Consider the following 25,187-nt stretch of genomic DNA (forward strand, 5'->3'; position numbering starts at 1 on the left):
GAATCAGGCGCAGAGCAGGAGGCAATGCCTGCCCTCCCTTCACCCAGATGAGATCAGGCACGGAGCAGGTGGCAATGCCTGTCCCCACCTCCACCTGGCTGGGATCAGGCACGGAAGAGGAGGCAATGTCCAATCCCTCTTTGTCCAGCCAGGATCAGAAGTGGAGCAGGCGGAAATGCCCTCCTCCCCATTTACCCCACTGGGATCAGATGTGGAGCAGGCAGCAACGCCCCCCCTTCTCCCGGCCAGGATCAGGTGCAGAGCAGGTGGCAATTCCCAAACCCCCCCCCCTTCACCTGGCCAGGATCAGGAGTGGAGCAGGTGGCAATGTCCACCCCATGACTTAAACTAGCTGGGATCAGGCGCAGAGTAGGTGGCAATGCCCCCCATCACCCAGCCTGGATCAGGAAAGGAACAGGTGGCAATGCCCGTTCCCACTTCAATCTGCTGGAATCAGGCATTAAGCAGGCGGTAATACCCACCCCCTTCACCCCATTGGGATCACATGTGGAGCAAGCAGCAATGCCCACCCCTCTTCACCCAGAAGGAATCAGGTCGGTGCAGAGCAGGGGGCAATGCCTGCCTCCTTCACCTGGCCAGAATCAGGCGTGGAGCAGGGGGCAATGCCTGCCCCCTTCATGCAGCTGGGATCAGGTATGCAACAGGTGGCAATGCTTGCACTTCACCTTCACCTGGCCAGGATAAGGAGCGGAGAAGGTGGCAATGCCCACCTCCCCGCCTTCATGCGGGATGAGGCATGGAGTAGGAGACAAAGCCCGCATCCCTTTCACTCAGCCAGGATCAGGTGCGGAGCAGGAGGCAATGCCCCCCCCCCTTCACCTGGCTGGGATCAGAAGTGGAGCAGGTGGCAATGTCTGCCCCTCATGTCCACCCAGCTGGGATCAGTCATGGAGGAGGAGGAGGCAATGCCCATCTGCTCACCCTCCCCTATCTAGAGCCCGTTGTATTTTTCCCCTTTGTTACTAGTTTGATATAGTAAGTGGGAGACCCATGAAGAATTATGGGGCAGTGTGTGCCTCATTTCTCGATGAACTTCCTCCTGCTCCTCTTGAACTTCCCTTGGCGGTACCTGTTCCTCCCCTTTTGCTTCCTTCCACCACCTCCTTTTACTTTTTCTTACTGTGGCAGACTCTGGCCCCTCTTCCCCCCCCCACACACACATTTCTTTCCCCTCCATCATTTTCAGTTTTACCTTCCTCCCTCCTCTCTGCAGCTTTAATGTCCCTCCCTAGGTTTGTCCATCTCTTTCCCCCTCCCGCACGTTGACAATAACTGAGACTTGGAATCTGCAGCAATGTTGGCTGCAAGTTGCCTAGCAACCCCCAAAATGGCCAAGATTTCGTAACAGAGTCTCACAAGATCTCAGTGGCACACTTTTCTTATGGAAGCAAATATTGCTTTTATGATTTGGGGTTATTTATTTATTTATTAGACTTATAGACCACTCTCCTTGCAATGCAGGCTCCCCTCATTTTTTTACATCTCTCTCTCTCTCTCTCTCTCTCTCACTCACTCACTCGTCATGTCCCCCCCCCCTCTTTCCTTGTCCTTATCAGTTGTAGAACAATTCTTCTTGGCCCCATTGTGTGGGGTTTTTTATGCATTCTCTATGGACTGTATCAGAATTAGATCCAATGCTGATTACCGGCTTCTTTTTGTCTGGGAGAAGTTTCTACTACTGATAGCAACTGCACTCTTATAGCAAAACAATACAAATGGTCTTTTAAAAAGAAGCAATTTGCTTGACTGATCATACAACAGATCCCACTTTAAAAAGCAAGCTAAGAAGAACTCGTGCACATACCAAGTCCATGCCGGTGAGTAGACATAGGAGGCATTACACTCCAAGTTTTTGTTTTGGGGTTGTAACACTCCACAGTATTCAATGTTTTCAGTCCATCTCTACCACCGACAACATACAATTTATCATCCAATACTGCTACTCCAAACTGTAATCTTCTCCCATTCATATTTGCTACAGGAGTCCACATATTGGTACGGAGATCATATTTTTCAATGCTTGTTGCTCCTTAGCAGTAATACAAAATTGCATTAATAGAAAATTTATCTTTGCTGTTATCGTTCATTATAAAAAATGACTTCAGCTCTGTACTGTAAAATGATGACAATTCCAACCGTATCTTTATTTTATATTCAATGGCATATACAGAAGCATTACTAGGAATATGTTCTTTCAAAGCACATACTTGAAATTTGTCAGGATTTACTTAAATAGCAATTAACTAAACAAGCAAGTTTCAAATAAACATTTCCTAAACTTTTTATTTGAGCGGACTTGTACAAAATGAATGGAACGATTTAGGAATAAACACACTATCAACTGGCTTATACAATTTAGTTAAGACCTCAGTTTCTGTAAATTTACATTTGCAACTCCTTTAACAACAATTCTTCACTTATGCAATATTAAATACTAACTAGCCAGAATAAAATTGTGCTCCAAATTCATCTACATTCAAAATCCATATTAAAATAAAGTATGAAAGATCGCTTTCTGAAAACTCTTCTAGTAATGGTATAGCGACTAGCCCCAATAGAGATTTAAAGATTCTATGGTAGTTTCTATATATATTATTGATTTTAAAAATACCTATAGACAAAAAGGTAACACTGTGTATGCTGTTTTACATTTTTAAAGTATTAACTTCTTGGGAAAATATATCAGCTTAACTACCTTTCAAACGTGAATGTTTGTGTCCATATTATATAATTAAAGCAGTATTTTATGTGTATTTTACTTTGTACAATTACTGTTACCATCTTAATCCTCCTCTTTCCTCATTCCCCTGATACTCATTCTTCATAAATATCTTTCTTTGCTGTATTTAATTTTTCAAAATGGTGATGAATTTTTCATTTTATCTCCTTGAATGTGAGAACAGAACCTAACACAATTGTCCATTTCCTGTAGCATTTTTAACTGAGACTTTACAAAAAGTCAAATCTGATCAAATTGATTATATATAATAGTCACTGTGCTTATTATATACCCCTCTTCTAGACAGATCAGTGCCTCGCTCAGAGTGGTGAGCAAAGTCCGTGCTGTTATCATTATTCCCACCATACAGCCGGGGGAGCTGCTGGGGCTGAGCGGGGGCGGCTTACCCAAGGCTACGTATGGAGCTCATGGCAGTCGTGGGATTTGAACCAGCCGAGTGCTGCTGATTCTTACCAACATACCAATTAGACCCATCAATATCAGGGTAGAACTATACAGGATGTTTAGTTTCATTTAACAATTCCCCCGACATACTAAATACAGCTTGTGCAGCTTCAGTTTAAAGGGGAAGCACAGCGGTGAAAGAGAGCGAGAGTTTAACCCTTTACCCTCTGCTTGCTGTTCCACTGGGGATGGGCTGGGCTCTGTGAAGAGAGGGTAAGGAGGGTGCCTGCAGCAGGCTGAGCAGCAGTTGCTCCCCCCCCCCCCCCCCGTGACTGTCTTGTTCCCAGAAAGGAGTCTGGCACAACCAGTTTGCTTACAACAGCCACTTATTCTAGCTTCCCTCAGATATGGCAAGGAGCAAAGGGACTGTATCATCACTCCCTGCTCTGATGGCCTCCCCTCCCCTCACTTGCCTCCCTCTGGCTGCCCCCAGCCTCTCCGGATGACCACTTTTAAGACTCGCCCCAGCCACCGAACCCACCCCTTGCCCTGCTCCAGGAGAGCCATCCACCTCCAGCCCCGTGGTAGGACTTGCCCCGACAACACTTCTCCTGAGAAAGCTGGCCAACCACGGCAGGAGATCGGAGCTCCATGACTGACCTAGCCTGCCAGCTGCTCCTCTGAACTCAGTTCCATCTAGAGGCTCTCATAACCCACCCGGACAGGCTGCAAGTGTCAGCCTTGCCTCTCCCACCCTGCCTCCTTTCCTGAGCAGAAAGGGGATCCCAGCCTGGCAATAACAACATTTATATACTACCCTTCAAGACAACTTAACGCCTACTCAGAGCGGTTTACAAAGTGTGTTGTTATCCCCATGACAAACACCCTGTGAGGTGGGTGGGGCTGAGAGAGCTCTGAGAGAGCTGTGACTGACCCAAGGTCACTCAGCTGGCTTCAAGTGGAGGAGTGGGGAATCAAACCTGGCTCTCCAGATTAAGAGTCCCACGCTCTTAACCACTACACCAAACTGGCTCTCATATTGTTTTCCCACTGAAAACCACTGCTCCAGGCAGATTCCACCCCCCCCACCCCCCTGCCACACACACACTAAGAGAAAACAAAAGGAAGTGAAAAGTTCAAGCAGCTGTTTTCTCTCTGGTCACCCCTTTAAACAGCAGCTCCATGGCTGCAGTTTGTAAAAAAAAGAAAAAATCCCCCACAATCATGAACTGCCAAAAGATTCAAGACCAGTAGCACCTTAAAGCTCAACCAGATTTCCAGGGCAGAAGCTGGCAAGAGTCAGGCTACCTTTTCAGCCAACTGAGGGAGGGAGCTTGACTCTCAAAAGCTTCTACCCTGGAAATCTGGCTGGTTTTTAAGGTGGCACCTGACTTGACTCCTGCTCTTCGACTGCAGATCAGCTGGAGCCAGGCTTCATCGAGCGGCCACCGCCTGCAAAATGTGGTCCCATACTGTAGTCAGAGGATCAATCCACCTGTTTATTACGGCCGCAGACCAGCGTTAACACACTGTAGTCTAGCATTGTGTTCTGTATGACAGAGATACTTAAGAGAATACCTCATTCTTGCCCCACGCTAGATGTAGGTTGTGTCTTGTTTTTTTAAGCATCACATGTTATTGCTTCTACTCACATTAATATAAGGCAATAAACATTTTATTGCTCTGGGAATTGTGAGAGGGAAATGTGTTGGCGACATCACAGAAACTCACCAACTACTGGTTTCTCACTCTTTAACATGATGAAAGCACTTCTAAAACCGTCCCTTTCTCTCAAAAGGTCCCATCCGTTGCCAGCCTTTATATTGCCACACAAAATAAATACCTTTAGTTGCATCCATGCCGCCTACTGCAAACACTACACCCACAGTAGACTTCCTTGGCTTCGTACGAGGACTTTGTAACATGGGTCGTCTCTCTGGCAGCAAATGGTATTTCATTGCTTCCATAATAAGTTTCTGACATTCAATGTCATCTCTAAAGAGTGCATTATTTTCCATATCCGCCAAAAACTAGAGGAGAAAGAGTAAGACATACTGAACTGACAGGCAAACAAGAATGTATGAACAAGAATATTCTGCTCATTAAAAGTCAAAGGCTCTGTCGGGAATATTGTTAGTAGTTCAATATTAATTAACCAGTAATCAGTATAGAATGTATATGTTTGTATCGTGGAAAACCTCTCCCCAAGGAGCATTTTTGTATTGAAATTTAGTTGTAATTTATATTAGATATGCTATGAATTTCTTTGGGAGAAAATTCTAGTCTGAAAAGTATTAATTTATAAATAAAATACACACTGGGGAACAATCCAAAAGGATAAGCATATAAATATCAAAGCTACAGCATTCAGAGAAAGCTAAACACGCAAAATATGCTTGCCTAATGCTATGGATTGCACCATCTTACCACTTTGCAGTAGAAACTGACTTAACATCACCTGTCAATACGCCTAGGAATAAATTTCACCTTCCCTTCATTATGATGCTCATAGTATCAGGGCTCATCAGGCAATTACATAAAGCCAATCCAGGCAACTTTGTATTGAGTACAGTCAATACGGTAAAAGCGGAACTTTGTCTCAGGCTCACACGTGCCTAGCCTACCACCACCACCCTGACAGTGCGGAGAATGTAAAACCACACGTATAGCACTCGTGCACACCCTGGATCGCCAAGGCTCTGCGATCCATCATGCCTTTTAAATGCAGGAATGGAATGCAGGGTCAAGAAGAACTTGTATTCCTACAAGGGATGTGCATCTGGAAGGACCCCAATCAAAACGCAAGGCCGTATAGGACAATTATCGGCATTTGGAAATGAGAGATTAATCCTCTGTGTTCTCTGGCACATCACTGATCCAGATGCTGTTTCCATTTCAAAAGGTTGCAGACGTTGGGATAAGTGACACTCAGATATGTGCACGATAGAGACATCATCCAACCAAGAGCATTTGCTAGTGTTCCTGCCTAACAGGAATGTACAGGATTTCCATTTCCCAAATCATTGCATCATTCCAGAGGCTGGAAGAAGGCTCTCTGATTCTACGGGTACTTTCTCTGTAAACTATTTTATTAACTGGAGTTGAGCAAGATGATACATAGGGAGCATATACAAAACTGTGCTGGTATTTACTATAAGGCATGTAGGGCTATGTAGAGTGGGGAGGGAAGGAAGGTAAAAACAGAGGTCCAGATCCCCCTCCCCACAGGGGATATCAGAGACAAAGGACAGAGGTCTGCTCTGCTCATCTCACCCACTGAAACAGACAGCTCTCCTTTTCTACACACTGGGGTGAGAACATTATCCTGCACCAGCAGTAAATACACAGACCAAACGTCATGTCTGTCTCCATACATCCATGCCATTCTATTCTTATTCTGTGGTGTATCGCTATAAATGCCATTATTGTCTGTCTTCACAACTGTATACCATTATTGATGCTGTACCTTAATGTCACATTATAAATGCCTTAACTGTCTGCCTCCAGGAGCAGGTGCCTTAGCTGGGAAGTTCCCAGAGCTACGACCTCGTAACTGGCTGCTTCAAGTTGCATTCTAACCTTATATACCTTCCAGTACTGTCTAGGCTGAGGTGTAATCGATGTAAGCTCTTCACAGATCGCTTTCGTGAGCAAAATTGTATTTTCAGTTGGGAGGCGGAAAAGAGTGATTATGCTTAAGAAGAAGGGAATTGACCCACGCTGGCATTCCTGTCAATACATTGTCTTCAGCTTAGATGCTTTCATTGCTTCTGAGTAATCCTATGGACATATCAATGGAAATGACCTGATTCCTGAGGGTACAGGGGTCCGCCGCCCATGGCCTGGCACCAAACTAGACAAAACACTGTAAGATCAGCAATTAGGAAGGGTCAGGCATCTCTCTGGGGAAAGATTCTGGAAACTTTTCTGAATAACTTTCCAGAAAATTTTCTGATGTACAAATACAGCATGATTTGATTTGACTTTTTCTCCTCACCAGTCACGAATACGAGAAATTGGATGAACTGAGAGGTAAAGGCCAAAATGTTGGTACGGTATAGGGAGATGAATATAGCTGCCCTGACTCAAAAACAGAGTGAAAGATTTAATATTGGTGCCCCGCTTGAGGATTTCAGGAAAAGACTTCCTTGTGTTTGCCGTACAGGTAAGTATTCTAATTACTGCTAAAACAAGACTGTCCTATCTATCAGAAAACTGGCATCCCATGGGTGTGGGGTAGGGGTGCACAATTCGGAACATATAATCCAAAAATGTACCCCAAATACCTTGTCTGACATCCCAGAAATATTTGGAAATAATAGGGCCATCGTTTTAGAGATTGAAGCAGCTTTTTTTCCCTCCTTTTGCAGATCTTCTGGGTAAAAGGCAGGAGGGGAAAGGATCTCACAGATGAACAGCATTGCACCTTAGGAAGAGCTCGACTGTCTGTTCAATCATAGCGATTCTCTCAACCCGGAAGCTGGCCTCCTGGCAGCAATGTCAGGCAGGCATGCTTTTGGCTTCTCCTAGAATCATAGCATTGGAAGGGATCTTACAGACCATCTAGTCCAACCCACTGCCCAATGCCGGAACAGCCTATAGCATCCCTGACAAAGTTTCATCCAGCTGCTCCTTAAATGAGGGGGAACCCACCACGTCCCTGGGTAGCCGATTCTATTGCTGGATTACTCTTAATGTGAAGAAGTTCTTCCTAATGTCGAGCCGGTACCTTCCCTCCTGTAGTTTAAACCCATTGTTTCGAGTCCTATCCTCTGCTGCCAACAGGAACAGCTCCCTTCCCTCCTCAAAGCGACAGCCTTTTAAGTACTTAAAGAGAGCATTCCTATCTCCCCTTAGCCTCCTCTTCACCAAACTGAACATTCCCAGGTCCCAGATTTCCTTGTAGGGGTTGGTTTGCAGGTCCCTGACCATCCTGGTTGCTCTCCTCTGCACCCGTTCCAATCTGTCCACATCCCTTTTGAAGTGAGGCTTCCAGAACTGCGCACAAGACTCCGGGTGGGGCCTGACCAATGCGATACATAGTGGGACAATGACACCCTGTGATCTGGACGTTATGCCTTTGAGGATACATGCCGAGATGGCATTCACCTGTTTCTTGCTGCTGCTGCTGCTGCTGCTGCATCACACCGACCGTTCACTGACTGCTTCACATCCACCCCCATCCCCAGATCTTATCCACGCACAGATCTTATCCAGAAGCATATCCCTCCTCCAGTATGCACGCTTTGCCCTTGTGTTACCCAGCTGGAGAGCCCAGCACTTACCCAGGTTAAATTGCATCTTATTCGAATCTGCCCACTTTCACAGGATGTTTGGAGCTCGCTGAATTCTATCCTTATCTTCAAGGGTGTTCACTACTCCTCTTAGTTTGGTGTCATCTGCAAATTTAATGAGCAATCCCTTCACACCCTCATCCAGGTCATTTATAAAAATGTTGAAAAGCTCTGGGCCCAGGACCGAGCCCTGTGGCACTCCACCGGACACCCCCCACCTCCCTCCAATCAGACACGATGCCTCTGACAAGTACTCTTTGGGTGTGGTTATCTAGCCAGGTCCCTCTCCATCTAATCATCCTAGAGACGAGGACTGTAGCACTCTATCCATGAAAATATCATGAGGAACCTTGTCAAAAGCTTTACTGAGATCCAGATAAACGACATCGACAGTATTCCCGCAATCCAGTGAGCCTGCCACTCGGTCACGGAAGGCAAGGAGGTTGGTTCTTTTAGGAGAGCCCGTCCTTCACTCACTCTTTTCCCTTCCCGCATTGTCGTCCATGGAATAACTCTCATCATATCTCTACGTTCATTAAAGTTTTCTCTACTAAAATTTAACCTGCGTGTTTGTTTACAACCTCCCATGGTAGCCCACAGCAAAAGGAATTTTCAGAGGAAGGGATTACTTCCCCCTAAGGTTCCACCACTTTTACCTCATCTTAATGATGAATTAATAATGTTGGTTAATATGGCCAGCCCCTTGTCGCTTCCTCCACAATTTGGGCAAGGAAGTTGTTGACCAGGCAGGTCAGGAAGTTTTGTGTCCCTGGATTCATAGCATGGTTGGTTGGTCTCCCAGCACACATCGGGGAAGCTGAAGTCTCCCATATCAAAAAGGGCATATTTCTTGGATACTTTACTAAGCTGCTCATTGAGGGCAGAAGCCACTTCATCTCCTTGGTCAGGTGGTCTGTAACAGACCCCAACCACAACAGCTCTCGTCCTTCCCTCCTTTTATCTTCATTTACTTTCCACTGTGTTGTCACTCTCCACCTCAAGTATTTCCTAACAATCAAGCCCTTTCCTTACACTGCACCACTCCACCTCGTCTATGACACTTCCTGTTCTTCTCGGATAACGCATGCCCATCCACTACTGTATTCCAGCCATGGGAATCTTCCCACCAAGTCTCTTTAATGCCTACTAAGTCATATCTTTCAGTCTGCATTAGCAGATCAAGTTCTTCCTTGCCAAAGTCTCATACATTGATATATAGGCACTAGAAGTCTTGCAACACTCCCCCTCTTCGACCTCCCCCAGGTAGATCTCTGCTGTTTGTTCTCCTTCTTCCCTGAAATTCCTATGCCAGCGGTCTCCATTCCCCAGGTTTCTTGCAAACATGTTCTTCCCTGTCCTTAACAGGTGGAGTCCATGGCATCCAAGCAGGCTATCTTCAAGAAAATATAGTCCATGGTCCCAGAATCCTGCTGCCAGGTTAATTCTGCTGGGTTTCTCTGGTTTGGCATTGGTCCTGCTGGGACTCTGTGGTTTGACAACGGTTCTGTTGGGCTTTGTTGGTTCTTTTTGCAGTGGGAGGCTTTTGGTCAGCGGTTTGCTCTTGTGTGTTTGGCTAAGGCTTCCGTGCCCTGTAGAAAACACTGGATCCCTCCACCCCCCGCCATAGGAAACAACAGAGGATAGCCGAGGGTGCCTTGTTCAGGGGCCCACAGAACTGACCTCCTTGATCCAATCTACTTGAAACTTGAGAGGCCATTGGTAGACAGGTAGACCTCACTGTGCTGCAAATTTGGTGCCAACTGCATGGGAAACAGCTTCTTCTGGCCCCTAGAAATACTTCCCCAGTTATTTTTGGAATGCTCCTCCAAACCCTGGATCCAAATACAAAAACATTATGGGAGGACCCAAATATTGGGAATACCAATATATATGGACTTCCTGATACCCAGATCCAAAAAAATACTGATCTTTTTTTCAGTGCACATCCCTAGTGCAGGATACAATTCCATACAATTGTAATCTTACTATACAATTGAGTAGGCGTATTTCAGACAACTCACTTTATACCTTGTTGCACCACCAGAGGGCTTTGCCATGCAAGGAAGCCTAGGCAAGGCACCATGTCCCTCCAGAAAACGTGCCATGGTGGGAAGCCCCGGCTGGGAGCAGGATGGGAGCAGGTGGCAATGCCTGCCTAACACCTTCACCCAGTTGGTATTAGGAGCAGAGCAAGTGGCAACGCCCATCGCCACCTTAACCCAGTTGGTAATAGAAGCAGAGCAGATGGCAATGCCCACCTCCCGTCTTAACCCAGCTGGCATTAGGAGCGGAGCAGGTGGCAATGCCCACCATGACCTTAAGACAGCTGTTATTAGGAGCATATCAGGTGGCAATGCCCACCCCCTTCCTTCACATAGCTGGCATTAGGAGAGGAGAAAGTGGCAATGCCCACCCCCACCTTAACCCAGCTGGTATAAGGAGCAGAGCAGGTGGCAATGCCCACCCCCACCTTAACCCAGCTGGTATAAGGAGCGGAGAAGGTGGCAATGCCCACCCCCCGCCTTAACCCAGCTGGTTTTAGGAGTGTATTGGATGACAGTGCCCTCCCCCTGCTTTAACCCAGCTGGTATTAGAAGCAAAACAAATGGCAATGCTGACCCCCCCACCCCCGCCTTAACACAGCTGGTATTAGGAGCAGAGCAGGTGGAATTTCCCCTCCCATCTTTTCACAGCTGTTATTAGGAGTAGAGCAGGTGGCATGCAACCCCCAACCTTAACCCAACTGATATTCGGAATAGAGCACTTAGCAATGTCCACCCTCCTTCATCCAGCTGGGATCAGAAGCAAAGCAGGTAACTTTGCCCACCCACTGCCTTAACCTTGCAGGTATTAGGATCAGAGCAGGTGACAATGCCCCTCTTACGACCTTTACTTTCTTTGAGTAGATATTTCTTTTAATCTTTCCCTTCACACCCTCTGGGTAGTTTGCTGCCACCAGGAATATTATATTCCAAGATATTTTATTTAAGTTTTCCCTTTGGTAATGTTCCTAAGCATCAGGCTCCTTCGTGGTTTCGTGGTTCTATGTGGCCCTGAGGATAGGAATGGGATATAGCAATGACAGCTACTCTGGGATATAACAAAACAAAATAAAACTTTTATTTAGTCTAGAAGCGTATTGGTTTCATCAATGTAGTTCTCGGTTCTTAAAATTGCTTCATTTAAACTCATTCATACAGATTTCTTCTAAGGCTTCACACACAGTTAGCCTCTTTCTCTAACTCAATATTTCTCTCACAGAAATATTAAACCTGCTCAGGGCACACACAGCTGGCCTCCCTTTCCCTGACTGAGTGTCCTTTCACAAACATGCTCAGTTCAGGTTCCACACAGGCTATATTTCTCTCATAAATACTTCAGTATACTCAGGCAGCAGCACACAGCCAGCCTGCTTTCTTCGGACTGAAACCTTTTCTCCCTGCTCTGTCAGTCTAAACTGCATTCACTCCGCCCACACTCTCAGTCATCAACCAATCACATCACTCACTCGTCCCTCTCTCACCCCTACTCTTCACCTAGCTCAAACCAAACATTTAAAGACACATGCACCCATTTACTTAAAATCATTACAGCCCCCCTACCTTAACCCAGCTGGTATTAGGAGCGGAGCAGGTGGCAATGCCCATCCCCCACCTTAACACAGCTGGTACTAGGAGTGGAGCAGGTGGCAATGCCCTCCCCTGCCTTAACCCGGCTGGTATTAGTGGAGGAACAGCTGGCAATGCCCACCCCTGGCCATCACCCATTTGGGATCAGGAGTGGAGCAGGTGGCAATGCCCATCTCGCACCGTCACCTGGCTGGGATCAGGTGCAGAGCACTTGGCAATGCCCACTCCCCTTCAGCCAGCTGGGATCAGTAACAGAACAGGTGGCAATGCCCACCCCCTGTTTTCATCCACCTGAAATTAGGAGCAGAGCAGGTGGCAATGCCCAACCCCCGCCTAAACCCACCTGGAATCAGGAGTGGAGCAGGTAGCAATGCCTGCCACCTTTAAGCCAGCAGGAATCAGTGGAGCAGGTGGCCACGCCCTCTACCCACTTTAATGCAGCTGGTATTAGAAGCAGAGCAGGTGGCAATGCCCATCCCCTGGCTAAACCCACCTGGTATTAGGAGCGGAGTAGGTGGCAATGCCCATCCCCACTTCAGGCACCTGGATCAGATGTGAAAGCTTATGAAAAAGCATAACCTTCAAGCAGTATTCAGACCCACCCGAAAAATACAACAGATGCTACGATCTGCAAAAGACAGTAGAGACCCCCTCACCTCTGCAGGAGTATACCGTATACCCTGCAGCTGTGGACAAGTTTACATCGGGACCACAAAGCGTAGCATCCAGACAAGAATAAAAGAACATGAAAGACACTGCAGACTTGGACAACCTGAAAAATCACAGCAGTGGCTGAACATAGCCTAACACAAACAGGGCACAGTATCTTATTCCAGGACACTAAAATACTGGACAACACTTCCAACTACTTTGTCAGACTGCACAGGGAAGCCATTGAATTTCACAAGCATAAGCAAAACTTCAACAGGAAAGAAGAAACCTTAAGAATGAACAGAGCATGGTTTCCAGTTCTGAAAAACACCAGGCTAACAAAACACTCTATACTCAACAATAGCCCTGCAGAGAAGATTAGCACATCAAGCCCCAATCCATATGCAAAAGAACCTCCTCAGGATACAGTGAAGCCTCCCGCCATTAGCATTCCACACCCTGGGGAACTCTTACAGGATGACTCAGCTCAACCCCACCCCTCCTGAGTAGATACAAATGACCTGCCAACATCCTTTCCACACTGTGACACTGAGAGATCTCTGTCTTTTGGTGCTACACCTCTGAAGATGCCAGCCACAGCTGCTGGTGAAACGTCAGGAACTACAATGCCAAGACCACGGCAATACAGCCCGGAAAACCCACAACAACCATCATTCTCCGGCCGTGAAAGCCTTCGACAATACAGTAGTTATTTACTTTTCTAATATTTTGTTTCATCCCATTTGGCTACAAATATCATATATACACACAAATACAAAACCTTACTAAAATTAAAATTGATTTTAAAATTAAAATTGACAGTTTTAATTCAACGTCAATCTAAAATACCCTTTGCCTCTTTCACAATAGCATCACAATATCTCATGATATCATGTGACATGAGACATGCAGATATATTTTTACCCAGAATGGTTATCTTTACTATGCATGCACCCAACGACTATCCTCCTCTGTAGCATTGCTTCTACGTGACACTATCTGACATGGAGCACAGGCCAGTCCACTGCGGGGGCGAACATTTGAACCCAGTGGTTGTTGTGGGTTTTCCGGGCTGTCCAGAGTCCAGACTGGTCCAGACTGGTTTGGCATGTTTATTCCTAACACATCCATACTAGCTGTATTGTATCACTCTACTTCATCCACAAATCGGTTGTTTTTATGACTTGTTCCAAAGTATCACAATTCACAATGACTGAATTTGGGGGAGGGGGATTAGAAATATATATATATATATATATGCATGCCGTGACGGTTCCTTGCCGCTGAGATGCCCTCCTCACGGAGGTCTGGCGGGCACCTGCCTCGCTCTGCTTTGGGAGCCAGGCCAAGCCAAAACAGGCTTGCAGTTTAGGGGTTCCATCCTTTTAGCTGTTTTTATGGCCTCCTTTGGCCTGAAGAATGTGAATATAATTTGTATACTGTTTTGTGCGCTGACTTGTTTTTCAACAACGCATTTGAAATGTCTTTTTGTAATTGATTATTTTCATGCTGTTTTCACTGTGTTATTGTATTGTTTTGCTTTATGCCTGGAGCAGGTCACTGGAGAGGTGACACACACATTTCCCCAATAAATAAGAGGCCGTGGCTTCTCTCAGTTTTGACTTTTGTCACTTTCGCCCAAGTATGACAAAATCGTTTTCTTGACTAAAGAACAGTAACAGATTTTCCTGCATTCTTTTTCTATTACTTGAATGGTTGGGAGGAAAAAAAGCCACCAGCCTCCACCTTCCATCCTTACGTAAATCATTTTATCAGGGACCATACTTAGACGTGATGGGCCTGATCCTGATCAGGCCCACCGCATGGAAAGGTGAGGCGCTCGTGTCCTCCCCCTCCCCCCCGCCCCACGGTGCTTTTTCAAGTGCCCCAAACTGCCTTCCACGGCCATTTCTGCACTTGGGAGGGTGTCAGGGGTGGGGGCTTCTCCCGCTGTGCTGCACCCCCCCCCCTCACAGCCTTTTTAAATGGCCCATTTTAGGCTTGAAGATGCTGGTGGATTCCCCGTGCCAGACCCGAGGACATCATCCTGTCTAGGCTGGCCTTTAGTCAGCTTCTACTTTGCCCATGTGGCAGCTACAAAGAGGAATTTTCTTGTATCTGAATGAACTAATCCCTGCAAAGGAAAACACCAGGTCAATGCGCAGTCAAACTGACATTTCAGACTCAGAAAGCATGCGCGCACACGCACACACAGTGTAGGCACTGTGGATGCACACTCGCTCTGTTGTTTCCAAACAGACGATCTCACTCAGAGGAAACCAGTTCTGCATGTTTGCAACAGAAGCTAGCTATGCCCTGTACTGACTGGTTGAAAGTGGGGAGGTCGCAAGTCCTGGTTTCCTTGCCCCACCGGTGGCAGAACTTTGCTCCATCCCCTTTTTATAAACCAAGGAAATTAAGATATGGGAACAAATTAACAATTTACTTAGAAAGAAGAAGTGGTAGGTTGCTCATCTGAAGAAATATACGAGGAAGGGCCACAAAGACTACTATATCAACATTCAAATCACTGGCCACAATGTCGGTCACGTGCACTGAGTGGGGCCAGGGGCTGAGCTAGGTTCAATTCAGTGTAGGAAAAACCACTGTGTGTCCTAGTTTGTATGTGCATTTGTATGCATCCTGACATACACAGATGCTATCTTCCTCATAGAAGCATAGTTAAAATCTATGGCTTACACAAAAAAACTCCCACGACTATTTCCACAGGCCCAGGGGAGCTCTGAATGTATACTCCTCACCTAGAGTATTGTGTTCAGTTTGGGGCCCCACAATTTCAGAAGGATAGAGACAAGCTGGAACGTGTCCAGAGGAGGGCAACGAAGGTGGTGAGGGGTCTGGAGACCAAGTCCTCTGAGGAAAGGCTGAAGGAGCTCGGAATGTTTAGCCTGGAGAGGAGACCGCTGAGAGGTGAGATGATAACCACCTTCAAGTTCCTGAAGGGCTTCCATAGCGAGGACGGTGCAGCGTTGTTTTCTGCTGCTGCAGAGGGTCGGACCAGAACCAATGGGTTGAAATTTAATCAAAAGAGCTTTTGGCTAAACATTAGGAAGGATTTCCTGACAGCTAGAGCGGTCCCTCAGTGGAACAGGCTTCCTCGGGAGGTGGTGGGCTCTCCTTCTTTGGAGGTTTTTAAGCAGAGGCTAGATGGCCCTCTGACAGCAATGCTGAATCTGTGAACCTGGACAGATCGCGAGGGGGAGGGCAGGAAGGGTCACATCAGTGCTTAGTTCTCGTGGCCCCTTCTTACACGCCCAGGGAAAGGCTGATCACCACCTTGGGGTTGGGTAGCAATTTTCCCCAGGCCAGTTTGGCTGGGCATGGAGCGAGAGTCACTGGGGGTGTGGGGGAGGGGAGGGGCCTCTGACAGCAATACTGATCCTGTGAACCTGGACTGGGGGCGGGGGACAGAATGGGTTAAAGCAACAGATAGTACATTAGGCAACACAGTGGTGAAGTCTATGGTCCCTAACTCATTATCAGAGCATCTGAGACCACCCCCCCTCCTTACAATACAAAAGCCTTTTTGAATAATAAAGCTAAGAGAGTAGGGTTCTCCTGACCTCCTCGGGCAGGCCGTTCCACAGGGTAGGGGCCACCTCAGAGAAAGCCTGTGTATGGGCTGCTGTTGATTTTACCCATGTGCAGGACTGCGCCTGCAGAAGACCCTGTTCAAATGAGCAAAGTTGCTGCAGAGGAACAGAGGGAGGGAGGCAGCCCCACATATATGCTGGACCATGAAGAGCTTTCTATACGAAAACCAGTATCTTGAATTGAGCATGGTAACTGATCAGTAGCCAATGGAGTGACTGCAGGCTCTTCAATATGTTTGGACTTGAGCTTTGCATATTTTTGGGAGGCAGCTCTGACTGGCACCGAGGTGGAACAAACAAAGATGCAGCCGGAACTGACTGGTCTTGGAAGCCAGATCAGCTGCCGAAGAGCCTGGAGGAACCAAAGAGGCGTCTGTCTGATCTGAACTGGTAGAGCCCTTCAGGGCTGATTCCCAAAGTACCCCTTTAAGCCATGATGCCCTTTCAGCATGAACTGTTCGCAGACCGCACACTGTCAGGTGTCACGGCTTTCACCTCAGCAGAAATACGCATTTCTTGTGTCCATCAGATTGGGCCCTCTTCATCCCACAATGGGAACACTTCTTGAAGACGGCCTTCGATGCCATGGAAACAAAGGCCATGACTTGCATCTGAGGAGTGGGGCAGAGAGATGTCTTTCTTCGGCGGTAACAAATAAAGAACGGAGGGAGGGAGCCGCTCACCCCACCTTTTATAGCGGGCACCTGGATGAAGAGTATGCAAAAAGGCTAGGAGTGAGCCTTGGGCCTCTAGGAGCTCTAGAATGTCCGCAGCTGGTCTGCGCATGTACAGAGATCCCACGTGTGCCTGCACAGAAGACATGATGATGAACGGAACCTCACACTTCAGGATAAAAACTAAAACCATTTTCCATTACCCACCAGATAATCGCCTTGAGGATTCAAAAATACCTAGAACAGACTCTACAGTTACAAATATTCTGAAGTATCAGGTAGCGATCTGAGCTTCACACTAGAAATTAGTAGACAGAGGGAATATAGGAGGCAGAGGTTTCACAAGAAGTCAATAGGTTTCACAAAGAAGGAACCACAAACTTGTGTCCTTCCAAGGGGGGAGGGGAGTTCCCATGTGTAACCAGTGGGGCCTCAAACCTGACTCAAGAGCACGCCTGCCCAACTCACAACTTACCAAGCCAAACGCCCCCAATCCGCCATATACCGTGGCCAGCCAAGTGCTTGGCACCTGTTTTGCAAACATCAAAAGCAGGACGCTTATTAAGTGCTAGGATGGCCAGCATATATCGATGCAGAGCTCTTTGGGGCTTGGTGACTTGCACTGGCAAGAGGAGCTGCAGATGTGATTAATCTCATTTTTTTGGAAAACAAGCCATATAAAAAATAAAACAGAACAAAACCACATTGTTCTAATGGATATACATCCCACTATTTCTTAACAAGATGTTCTTAATATGAAGACACGTACACTTCTTTACAAGAGAACATGAAATCCCTGCTAAAGGTCCTTGGGGAAAGGACTTGTTTCTCAGCTTACAAAGAGTGTTGTGCACCCTGTGGCACTGTGTGTTCACCACCACCATCTCACTGCATAAACTCCAGTGTTTGCAAACGGCAAGTTCACTAGATGCAACACAATTAAACTGTATTACCCTAATCTTGTCACATTTTCAGATCATGAAGAGCTGTGTGGAACCCAGCAACGTACCTGTGGTGCAAGCAGTGGCAGTCTTATATAGGCCAAGAGTTTACTGAGCTCCTTCCTTCTTGGTTCCAAATCGTGTCGTACCCACGTAAGCAACGCATTCAGAACGGTCTCTTCATTTGGCGTATTCATGTCATCACTTGCTAAAAGCTTTGCAATTTCTGTGGCAGGCAACAATAAAAATTCTTGATTTCTAATTACCTCCATGAAATGTTCCTAGAAATTAAAAAATTAAAAAAGCCCTCAAAATTAACAAACAAATCATTGAAATATTAAAGTTTAAATGAAGATTGACATATGAACTAAAGAATAAAACTAATTTGGTGCATAAAATCCAAACACATCACTACTACCCCAGGTTCATTCAGCACTCAAACATTATAGATCTTGAAACGGTTCGCCAAAAATTGACCTGCCGACACAGAGGAGCACGTTTTTCATGCTACTCTATGAATAAAATCAAAATTGAAATATCCAGTAACACTCTCCATTTGCATGCTCAGTTCTGAACTGGGCATTTCAGGTTTGTGCAAGAGCCTCTGAAAAAGCATTGGCCGAAACGGGATTATCAGGCTAGCAGAACCCATCCGGCACTTCAGCCCAATTTTTGGCCTTTGGCTGTAACCACCAGACCACCCTGTCTTGTGAAGAAGCTCCGGAAGGACGTTAACATCTGCACAATAGAACCAGAGGACAAGAGACATGACACACAACATCTCAAGTGTAGACAACAACATCTGATTGGAGAAACTAAACCAGCTGGACTTTTTGATCAGGATTGCATGTACCGTTATTGAATTATTTATTGGATATTTACTGAATTATGGAATGGTATATTTATCAGGAATTATTTATCAGCACTATAGCACTTTGTATTATGCACTGAACTTCATAAAAATTACAAAAAAAATTGATAAAAATTTATAAAATTTATGTATCACTATTTCTGTAGACCTCCGAGGCTTTTCTTTCTAGGTTGTTTATAGATGTGCAAAAAGGATCCAGGGGTCTTAGTAGACCATACTCTGAACATGAGCCAGCAGTGTGATGTGGTAGCTAAAAAGGCAAATGTGATTGTGCGCTTTATCAACAGAAGCATAATGTCCAGATCATGAGAAGTGATGGTATTGCTCTACTCTGCTCTGGTTAGACCTCACCTAGGGTATTGTGTTCAGTTTTGGGCACAGCAATTTAAGAAGGATATAGTCAAGCTGGAACATGTCCAGAGGAAGGTAACAAAGTTGGTGAGGGGTCTGGAGACCAAGTCCTATGAGGAGAGGTTGAAATATTTAGCCTGGAGATGAGACCGCTGAGAGGTGATATGACAACCATCGTCAAGTACTTGAGTGGCTGTCATATAAAGGATGGTGTGGAGTTGTTTTTTGCTGCTGCAGAAGGTCAGACTAGAATCTATAGGTTGAAATTAAATCAAAAGAGTTTTCAGCTACACATTAGGAAGGATTTCCTGACAGCTAGAGCGTTCCCTCAGTGGAACAGGCTTCCTGGGGAGGTGGTGGGCTCTCCTTCTTGGGAGGTTTGTAAGTAGAGGCTAGAGGGCCATCCGATAGCAATGCTGATTCTGTGAACCTGGGCAGATCATAAGGGAGAGGGCAGAATGGGTTTCATCAGTGCTTCGTTCTCGTGGCCCCTTCTTACATGCCCAGGGCAAAGCCGATCAACACCTTGGGGTTGGGTAGCAGTTTTCCCCAGGCCAGTTTGGCTAGGGATCCTGACAGTGTTTTGCCATCTTCTGGGCATGGAGCAGGAATCACGGGGAGAGGGGAGTTGTAAATTCCCAGCATTGTGCAGGGGGTTGGACTAGATAACCCTAAGAGTCTCTTCCAACCCTGATTCTATGAAAACAAAGTTACATCAATGAGATGAACAGAAGGCACTTTTTTCAAGTTTGTGAGAAATTCAAAGGGCCATTGTGTGTGTGTGTGTGTGTGTGTGTGTGTGTGTGACTGCCTTCTCCACCTCAGCTCTTCTATCTTAACTATTGCGCTGGCAAACTCTAGACAAGAGATCAGGGCAAACCAACTCTCCAGAATCAGCCTACAGCAACTTCTGGCAAGAGAGTAAAGTTTATAACAGTAATAATCACATTTGATTTATATACCACCCTTCAGGGCAACTTAATGCCTACTCAGAGAGGTTTACAAAGTATGCCATTATTTTCCCCACAATATCAATCACCCTGTGAGGTGGGTGGGGCTGAGAGAGCTCTGAGAGAGCTGTGACTGACCCACGGTCACCCAGCTGGCTTCAAGTGGAGGAGTGGGGAATCAAACCCGGTTCTCCAGGTTAGAGTCCTGCCGCTCTTAACCACTACACCAAACTGGCTGTCCCAAACAGAAGGCTGCTTTGCCAAGAAAGTTGTGGCACCACCCAGCTGGATCTGGATGATTCCCATCCTGTTCCCAGAAAGGAGAAGGGTATAAATCATGCAGGACCTGAGACACAAACCCGGGAATGGCATTTTTATCACCGATCAGGAGTCTCTAATTTGAACTGTATCAGTTGCATCTAAAGATGGCCCCTAGGTATTATTTATTTATTTTATTTAATTTATACCCCGCCTCCCTACAAATGGTCTCAGGGCAGCTAACAACATTCATAAAACAAAATGAATTAATCACAAAACCATAAAATCAATAATAATCTTTAAAAAGTCATTAAAATAGTCCATGCGCAGGCTATTTAAATACATATTTGGGAGTTCGTATATGGGCATAGTAGATGGCCGAGGGCAGCCCAAGAAAAAGTGGTGGTCTTAAATGGAACAAGGGGGACACCCGCTGGCACTTAGCCAAAGACCCAGCAGAACATCTCCGTTTTACGCTCACCCACTGGAGATCCGGGCCCTGCAGGACCTGTTACAGTTTTACAGGCCCTGCAGAACTGTGACAGGTCCCTCAAGGCCTGGATCTCCAGTAGGAGAGCGTTCCACCAGGCCGGGGCCAGGGCAGAAAAAGCCCTGGCCCTGGTCGAGGCCAGACGGATGTCCTTCAGGCCATGGACCACCAGGAGTTGCTTGTCTGCAGAGCGCAACGCCCTGCAGGGGACGTAATGGAAGAGGCGGTCCCGCAGGTATGCAGGTCCCAGTCTGTGAAGGGCTTTAAACACCAAGGTTAACACCTTGAACCGGATCTGGAACTCCACTGGGAGTCAGTGCAGCTGGCACAGCACAGGATGAATGTGCACTCGAACTGGCGTTCTGGTAAGGACGTGTGCCGTTGCGTTCTAGACCAGCTGTAACTTCCTGGTCAGGCCCAAGGGCAGCCTAGCATAGAGTGAGTTGCAGTAGTCTAGCCTGGAGGTGACCGTTGCATGGATTACTGTGGCCAGGTCCCGGGGCGAAAGATAGGCTGCCACTTGCCTGGTCTGTCGAAGATGAAAAAAGGCAGACCTGGCAACGGTCGTGACCTGGGCCTCCATTGAAAGTGTGGCATCCAAGGTCACACCCAGGCTCCTCACTGTCGGCGAAGGTTTCAATTGTAACTCGTCGAGGATTGGGAGCTGGGTCCCCGGCTTGATTGCCCCACAACCCAGACACAGAACCTCCATCTTCAGGGGATTCCATTTCGGGCGACTCTGATGTAACCACACTGTTACAGCCTCAAGTCCTTTGGCCAAGGAATCCAGAGTGAGATCAGACTAGCCGTCCATCAGCAGATAGGGCTGGGTGTCATCTGCATACTGGTGACAACCCAGCCCAAAGCTGCGAGCTAACTGGGCAAGGGGGCGCATATAGATGTTAAATAGCATCAGGGAAAGAATCACCCCCTGAGAGATGCTCCATACCAACGAATGTCGAGCGGACATCTGTTCCCCAAATGCCACCCTCTGTCCCCAATTGCAAAAGAAGGAGTTCAGCCATTGCAGGGCTGTTCCACGAATCCCCACATCAGCAAGGCGGTGGGTCAGAAGATTATGATCAATCGTGTTGAACACTGCTGTAAGATCTAAAAGTATCAGCAGTGCCGACCTGCCCCGGTCCAGGTGTCACTACAGATCATCTGTGAGGGCAACCAGAGCCGTGTCCGTACCATGGCCAAGCCTGAAGCCGGACTGGAATGGATCCAGGATAGAGGCATCATCCAGGTATACCTGCAGCTGTTCTGCTACCACCCTCTCAATTACCTTACCCAGGAACGGAAGATTTGAAACTGGGCGGAAATTGGCTGGATCAACAGGATCCAGTGATGGTTACTTTAATAAGGGCCGCACCACTGCCTCTTTCAGTGAATCTGGGAAAATCCCAGAACTCAGAAAGATTAATGATGTCAACGAATGGTGCCCAAATCCCATCACTGACAGTTTTCACCAGCCATGATGGGCACGGGTCCAGTGGACATGTGTTAGGTTTCACAGCATGCAGGACCCTGCCTCCCTCCTCCTGGGAGAGTGGCCTGAATTGCTCTAATATCAACCCTGAGGACGACCAATGGGCCCCGAGTTCACATACTGCATCAACCGTGGTGGACATGTCCCTGCGGAGTGACCAGATCTTATCCACAAAATAGTCTCCAAAAGCATCACAGCTTATTACCAAATTTACATTTTTATTTGCCCCATGTGTGAGAGACGTTAAGACTGAATCATTCTTGTGCTGGGCAAGAACTAGCAGATACAGTGGAAGCTGCATAGTAGTCTCTCTTTGGAGCTTTCACCACCATCTCATAGGCCTTCATAAACGTCCTACAAGACGTTCTTGTCACTTCGTCACGGAGTCGCTGCCACACTCACTCTAGCCGTCTCAGCTCCCATTTCATTTGTCGTAGCTCATCAGTATACCAAGGAGCTACTCTAGTTTGGGGGCGGAGAGGGCGACAGGGAGCGATCTCATCGATAGCTTCAGAGAGACGGGCATTCCAGTCCTCTATCAGCTCATCCAATGAGCCACCAGGGGGCATCAGATCCCACAGAGTGTTCTGGAATTCAATTGGATCCATTTGACTCCCCGGGCGAGCATAAATCAGCTCATCACCCAAGCAGGGGGCAGGGGTCACGGTGCCCAAACAAGCCCTCAGGATGAGGTGGTCTGATCATGGCACTACTATAGGTTCATCCAGATCCACCTCTATCTCCACCCCAAAGATCAAATCCAGCGTGTGTCCTGCTCGATGTGTGGACGACAGGGCGATCTCATCGATAGCTTCAGAGAGACGGGCATTCCAGTCCTCTATCAGCTCATCCAATGAGCCACCAGGGGGCATCAGATCCCACAGAGTGTTCTGGAATTCAATTGGATCCATTTGACTCCCCGGGCGAGCATAAATCAGCTCATCACCCAAGCAGGGGGCAGGGGTCACGGTGCCCAAACAAGCCCTCAGGATGAGGTGGTCTGATCATGGCACTACTATAGGTTCATCCAGATCCACCTCTATCTCCACCCCAAAGATCAAATCCAGCGTGTGTCCTGCTCGATGTGTGGACGTTGATACAAACTGGGAGAGTCCTAATGCCGCCATGGAGGCTATCAGGTCCATGGCCCATGAGGAGGTAGCATCATCAGCATGGACACTGAAGTCCCCCAAGACCAAAAGCTTGGGGTACTCCAAGGCCCAGCCAGCCACCTCCTCCAACAGGCCAGGCAAAGCATCTGCTGGTGCGCTAGGAGATTGGTACAGGTATCTATGGTGCACTGGGTGATCGGTACAGGTATGTACGGAGGTGCACCTGTGTATGTGTGTGTTTGCACGAGTAGAATCCAAGAAGGTGCTTTTCAATTTCCTTGGTGTGATCCATGCAGATTTTTCTTTGCTGCTACATGTAATGTCTGAACCAAGTGTAACTCTCATTGAGCTAATAGTCCTTTTTAAAATACCAGTAACTTTTGCCTAATACTGTTAAGAAAACTTTATTCTTTAAAACAAATAGCTTGATCAAGTCATTGTCGGGCATCACCATAAATACTGTAAAAACAGAATGTCTCATTCTTTTAACACAGTTGTACCGCACATTTGTAAAGTGAAGTGACAAGACTTTCTGAATGTGCGTTACTTACATTAACACTTCAAGTCCTAATCCACCAAATGAAACCATGCCAACACTTTCAAGAGACACTAACAGCATTGTTTAGCTAATGAAAAGATTATCAGTTGATGCGAATCCTCTGAGAATGCTCAGTCAACCTATCCTTTCAACCAAGAAATACCCACTTCAACTGAACTGCTGATAATCAGTCTCACATACCGCTGATTTAAATAAGAACGACCTGCAGTTTCATAAAACAGCAAATGCTTTAAGTGATTGGATGATTTAATTGGGGCTGTGAACATCCTATGTAGCAAACAGCCACTTGTTTGGGGCCAAAGGCAACGAAACTACAAAAAAGTGTTCAAACCGTAATATAAATATTTCATACTCAATTCCGTTCCAATTTTAAAAGCCTACAGGAGAAGCAAAACAGAGTAAAGATACAACACACATACACACACACACACTCCTCCACAGCCATGCCTTTGCCGGAATTTACTAACATTTGAAAGGCATGCATAATTCATTGTTTTTTAAATAAGCTATGTTGTTTAGAGATGGTACAGGTACCTCAAACTCCTATTACAATAATTTTCAAGAAAGAAGATCAAATGGCTGCTGTTTCAGTGTTAACATTTCCCAGATTTCAAGCAGCCTTTAAGCAAATGAAATTACTGTGGGATTTATTCTAATTGAAGATTCAATTGGATGACATATTTCCATTTTGTTTCCATGACAACATTTATTTCAAGCCAAAGTAGCTGTTTCTGTATTACTCGTTATTACTAAAATTCAATTTCATGTCTCCGTTGGAACTAAACTACATTATTTTATTTATTTTATTTATTTCAAATTTGTATTCCGGCTTCCCTGCAAGTGGGCTCAGGGCGGATACCAACTTATTAAAAATACAATTAAAATACAATAAAAAATTCATATTCATTAAAAACAACACATTTAAAACAAGATGGTGGACAGCCTTCACCCCTTTTTTCCAGGCTGGCGGAGGCCCAGCCTCAGCCATATGCCTAGCAGGACAACTCTGTCTTGCAGGCCCGGCGAAAAGGTAGTAATTCCTGCCAGGCCCTGATTTCAGCAGACAGAGCATTCCACCAGGTGGGAGCCAGGACCAAAAAGGCCCTGGCTCTAGTCGAGGCTAGGCATCCTCGGGGCCAGGGACCACCAACAGCTG

General features: G+C 46.5%; 1 protein-coding gene across 4 annotated transcripts in view; it reads right to left on the reverse strand.

Annotated features, from left to right (window-relative positions):
* KLHL5 (kelch like family member 5) overlaps positions 1-25,187 on the reverse strand; it is a 90,191-nt gene that overhangs the window by 18,521 nt on the left and 46,483 nt on the right. For 2 of the 4 annotated variants that reach the window (XM_054989863.1, XM_054989866.1), the window contains exons 6-8: positions 18,017-18,229; positions 4,989-5,175; positions 1,826-2,050 (exon numbers count right to left, since the gene is read on the reverse strand). In XM_054989863.1, the coding sequence (XP_054845838.1) occupies positions 1,826-2,050; positions 4,989-5,175; positions 18,017-18,229 (625 nt within the window). The remainder of the gene's footprint in view (positions 1-1,825; positions 2,051-4,988; positions 5,176-18,016; positions 18,230-25,187) is intronic. The other 2 variants (XM_054989864.1, XM_054989865.1) reach the window with 2 other exon arrangements.

The sequence above is a fragment of the Eublepharis macularius genome, chromosome 10 (assembly GCF_028583425.1).
Source record: "Eublepharis macularius isolate TG4126 chromosome 10, MPM_Emac_v1.0, whole genome shotgun sequence".
In the NCBI taxonomy this organism is placed as follows: Eukaryota; Metazoa; Chordata; class Lepidosauria; order Squamata; family Eublepharidae; genus Eublepharis; species Eublepharis macularius.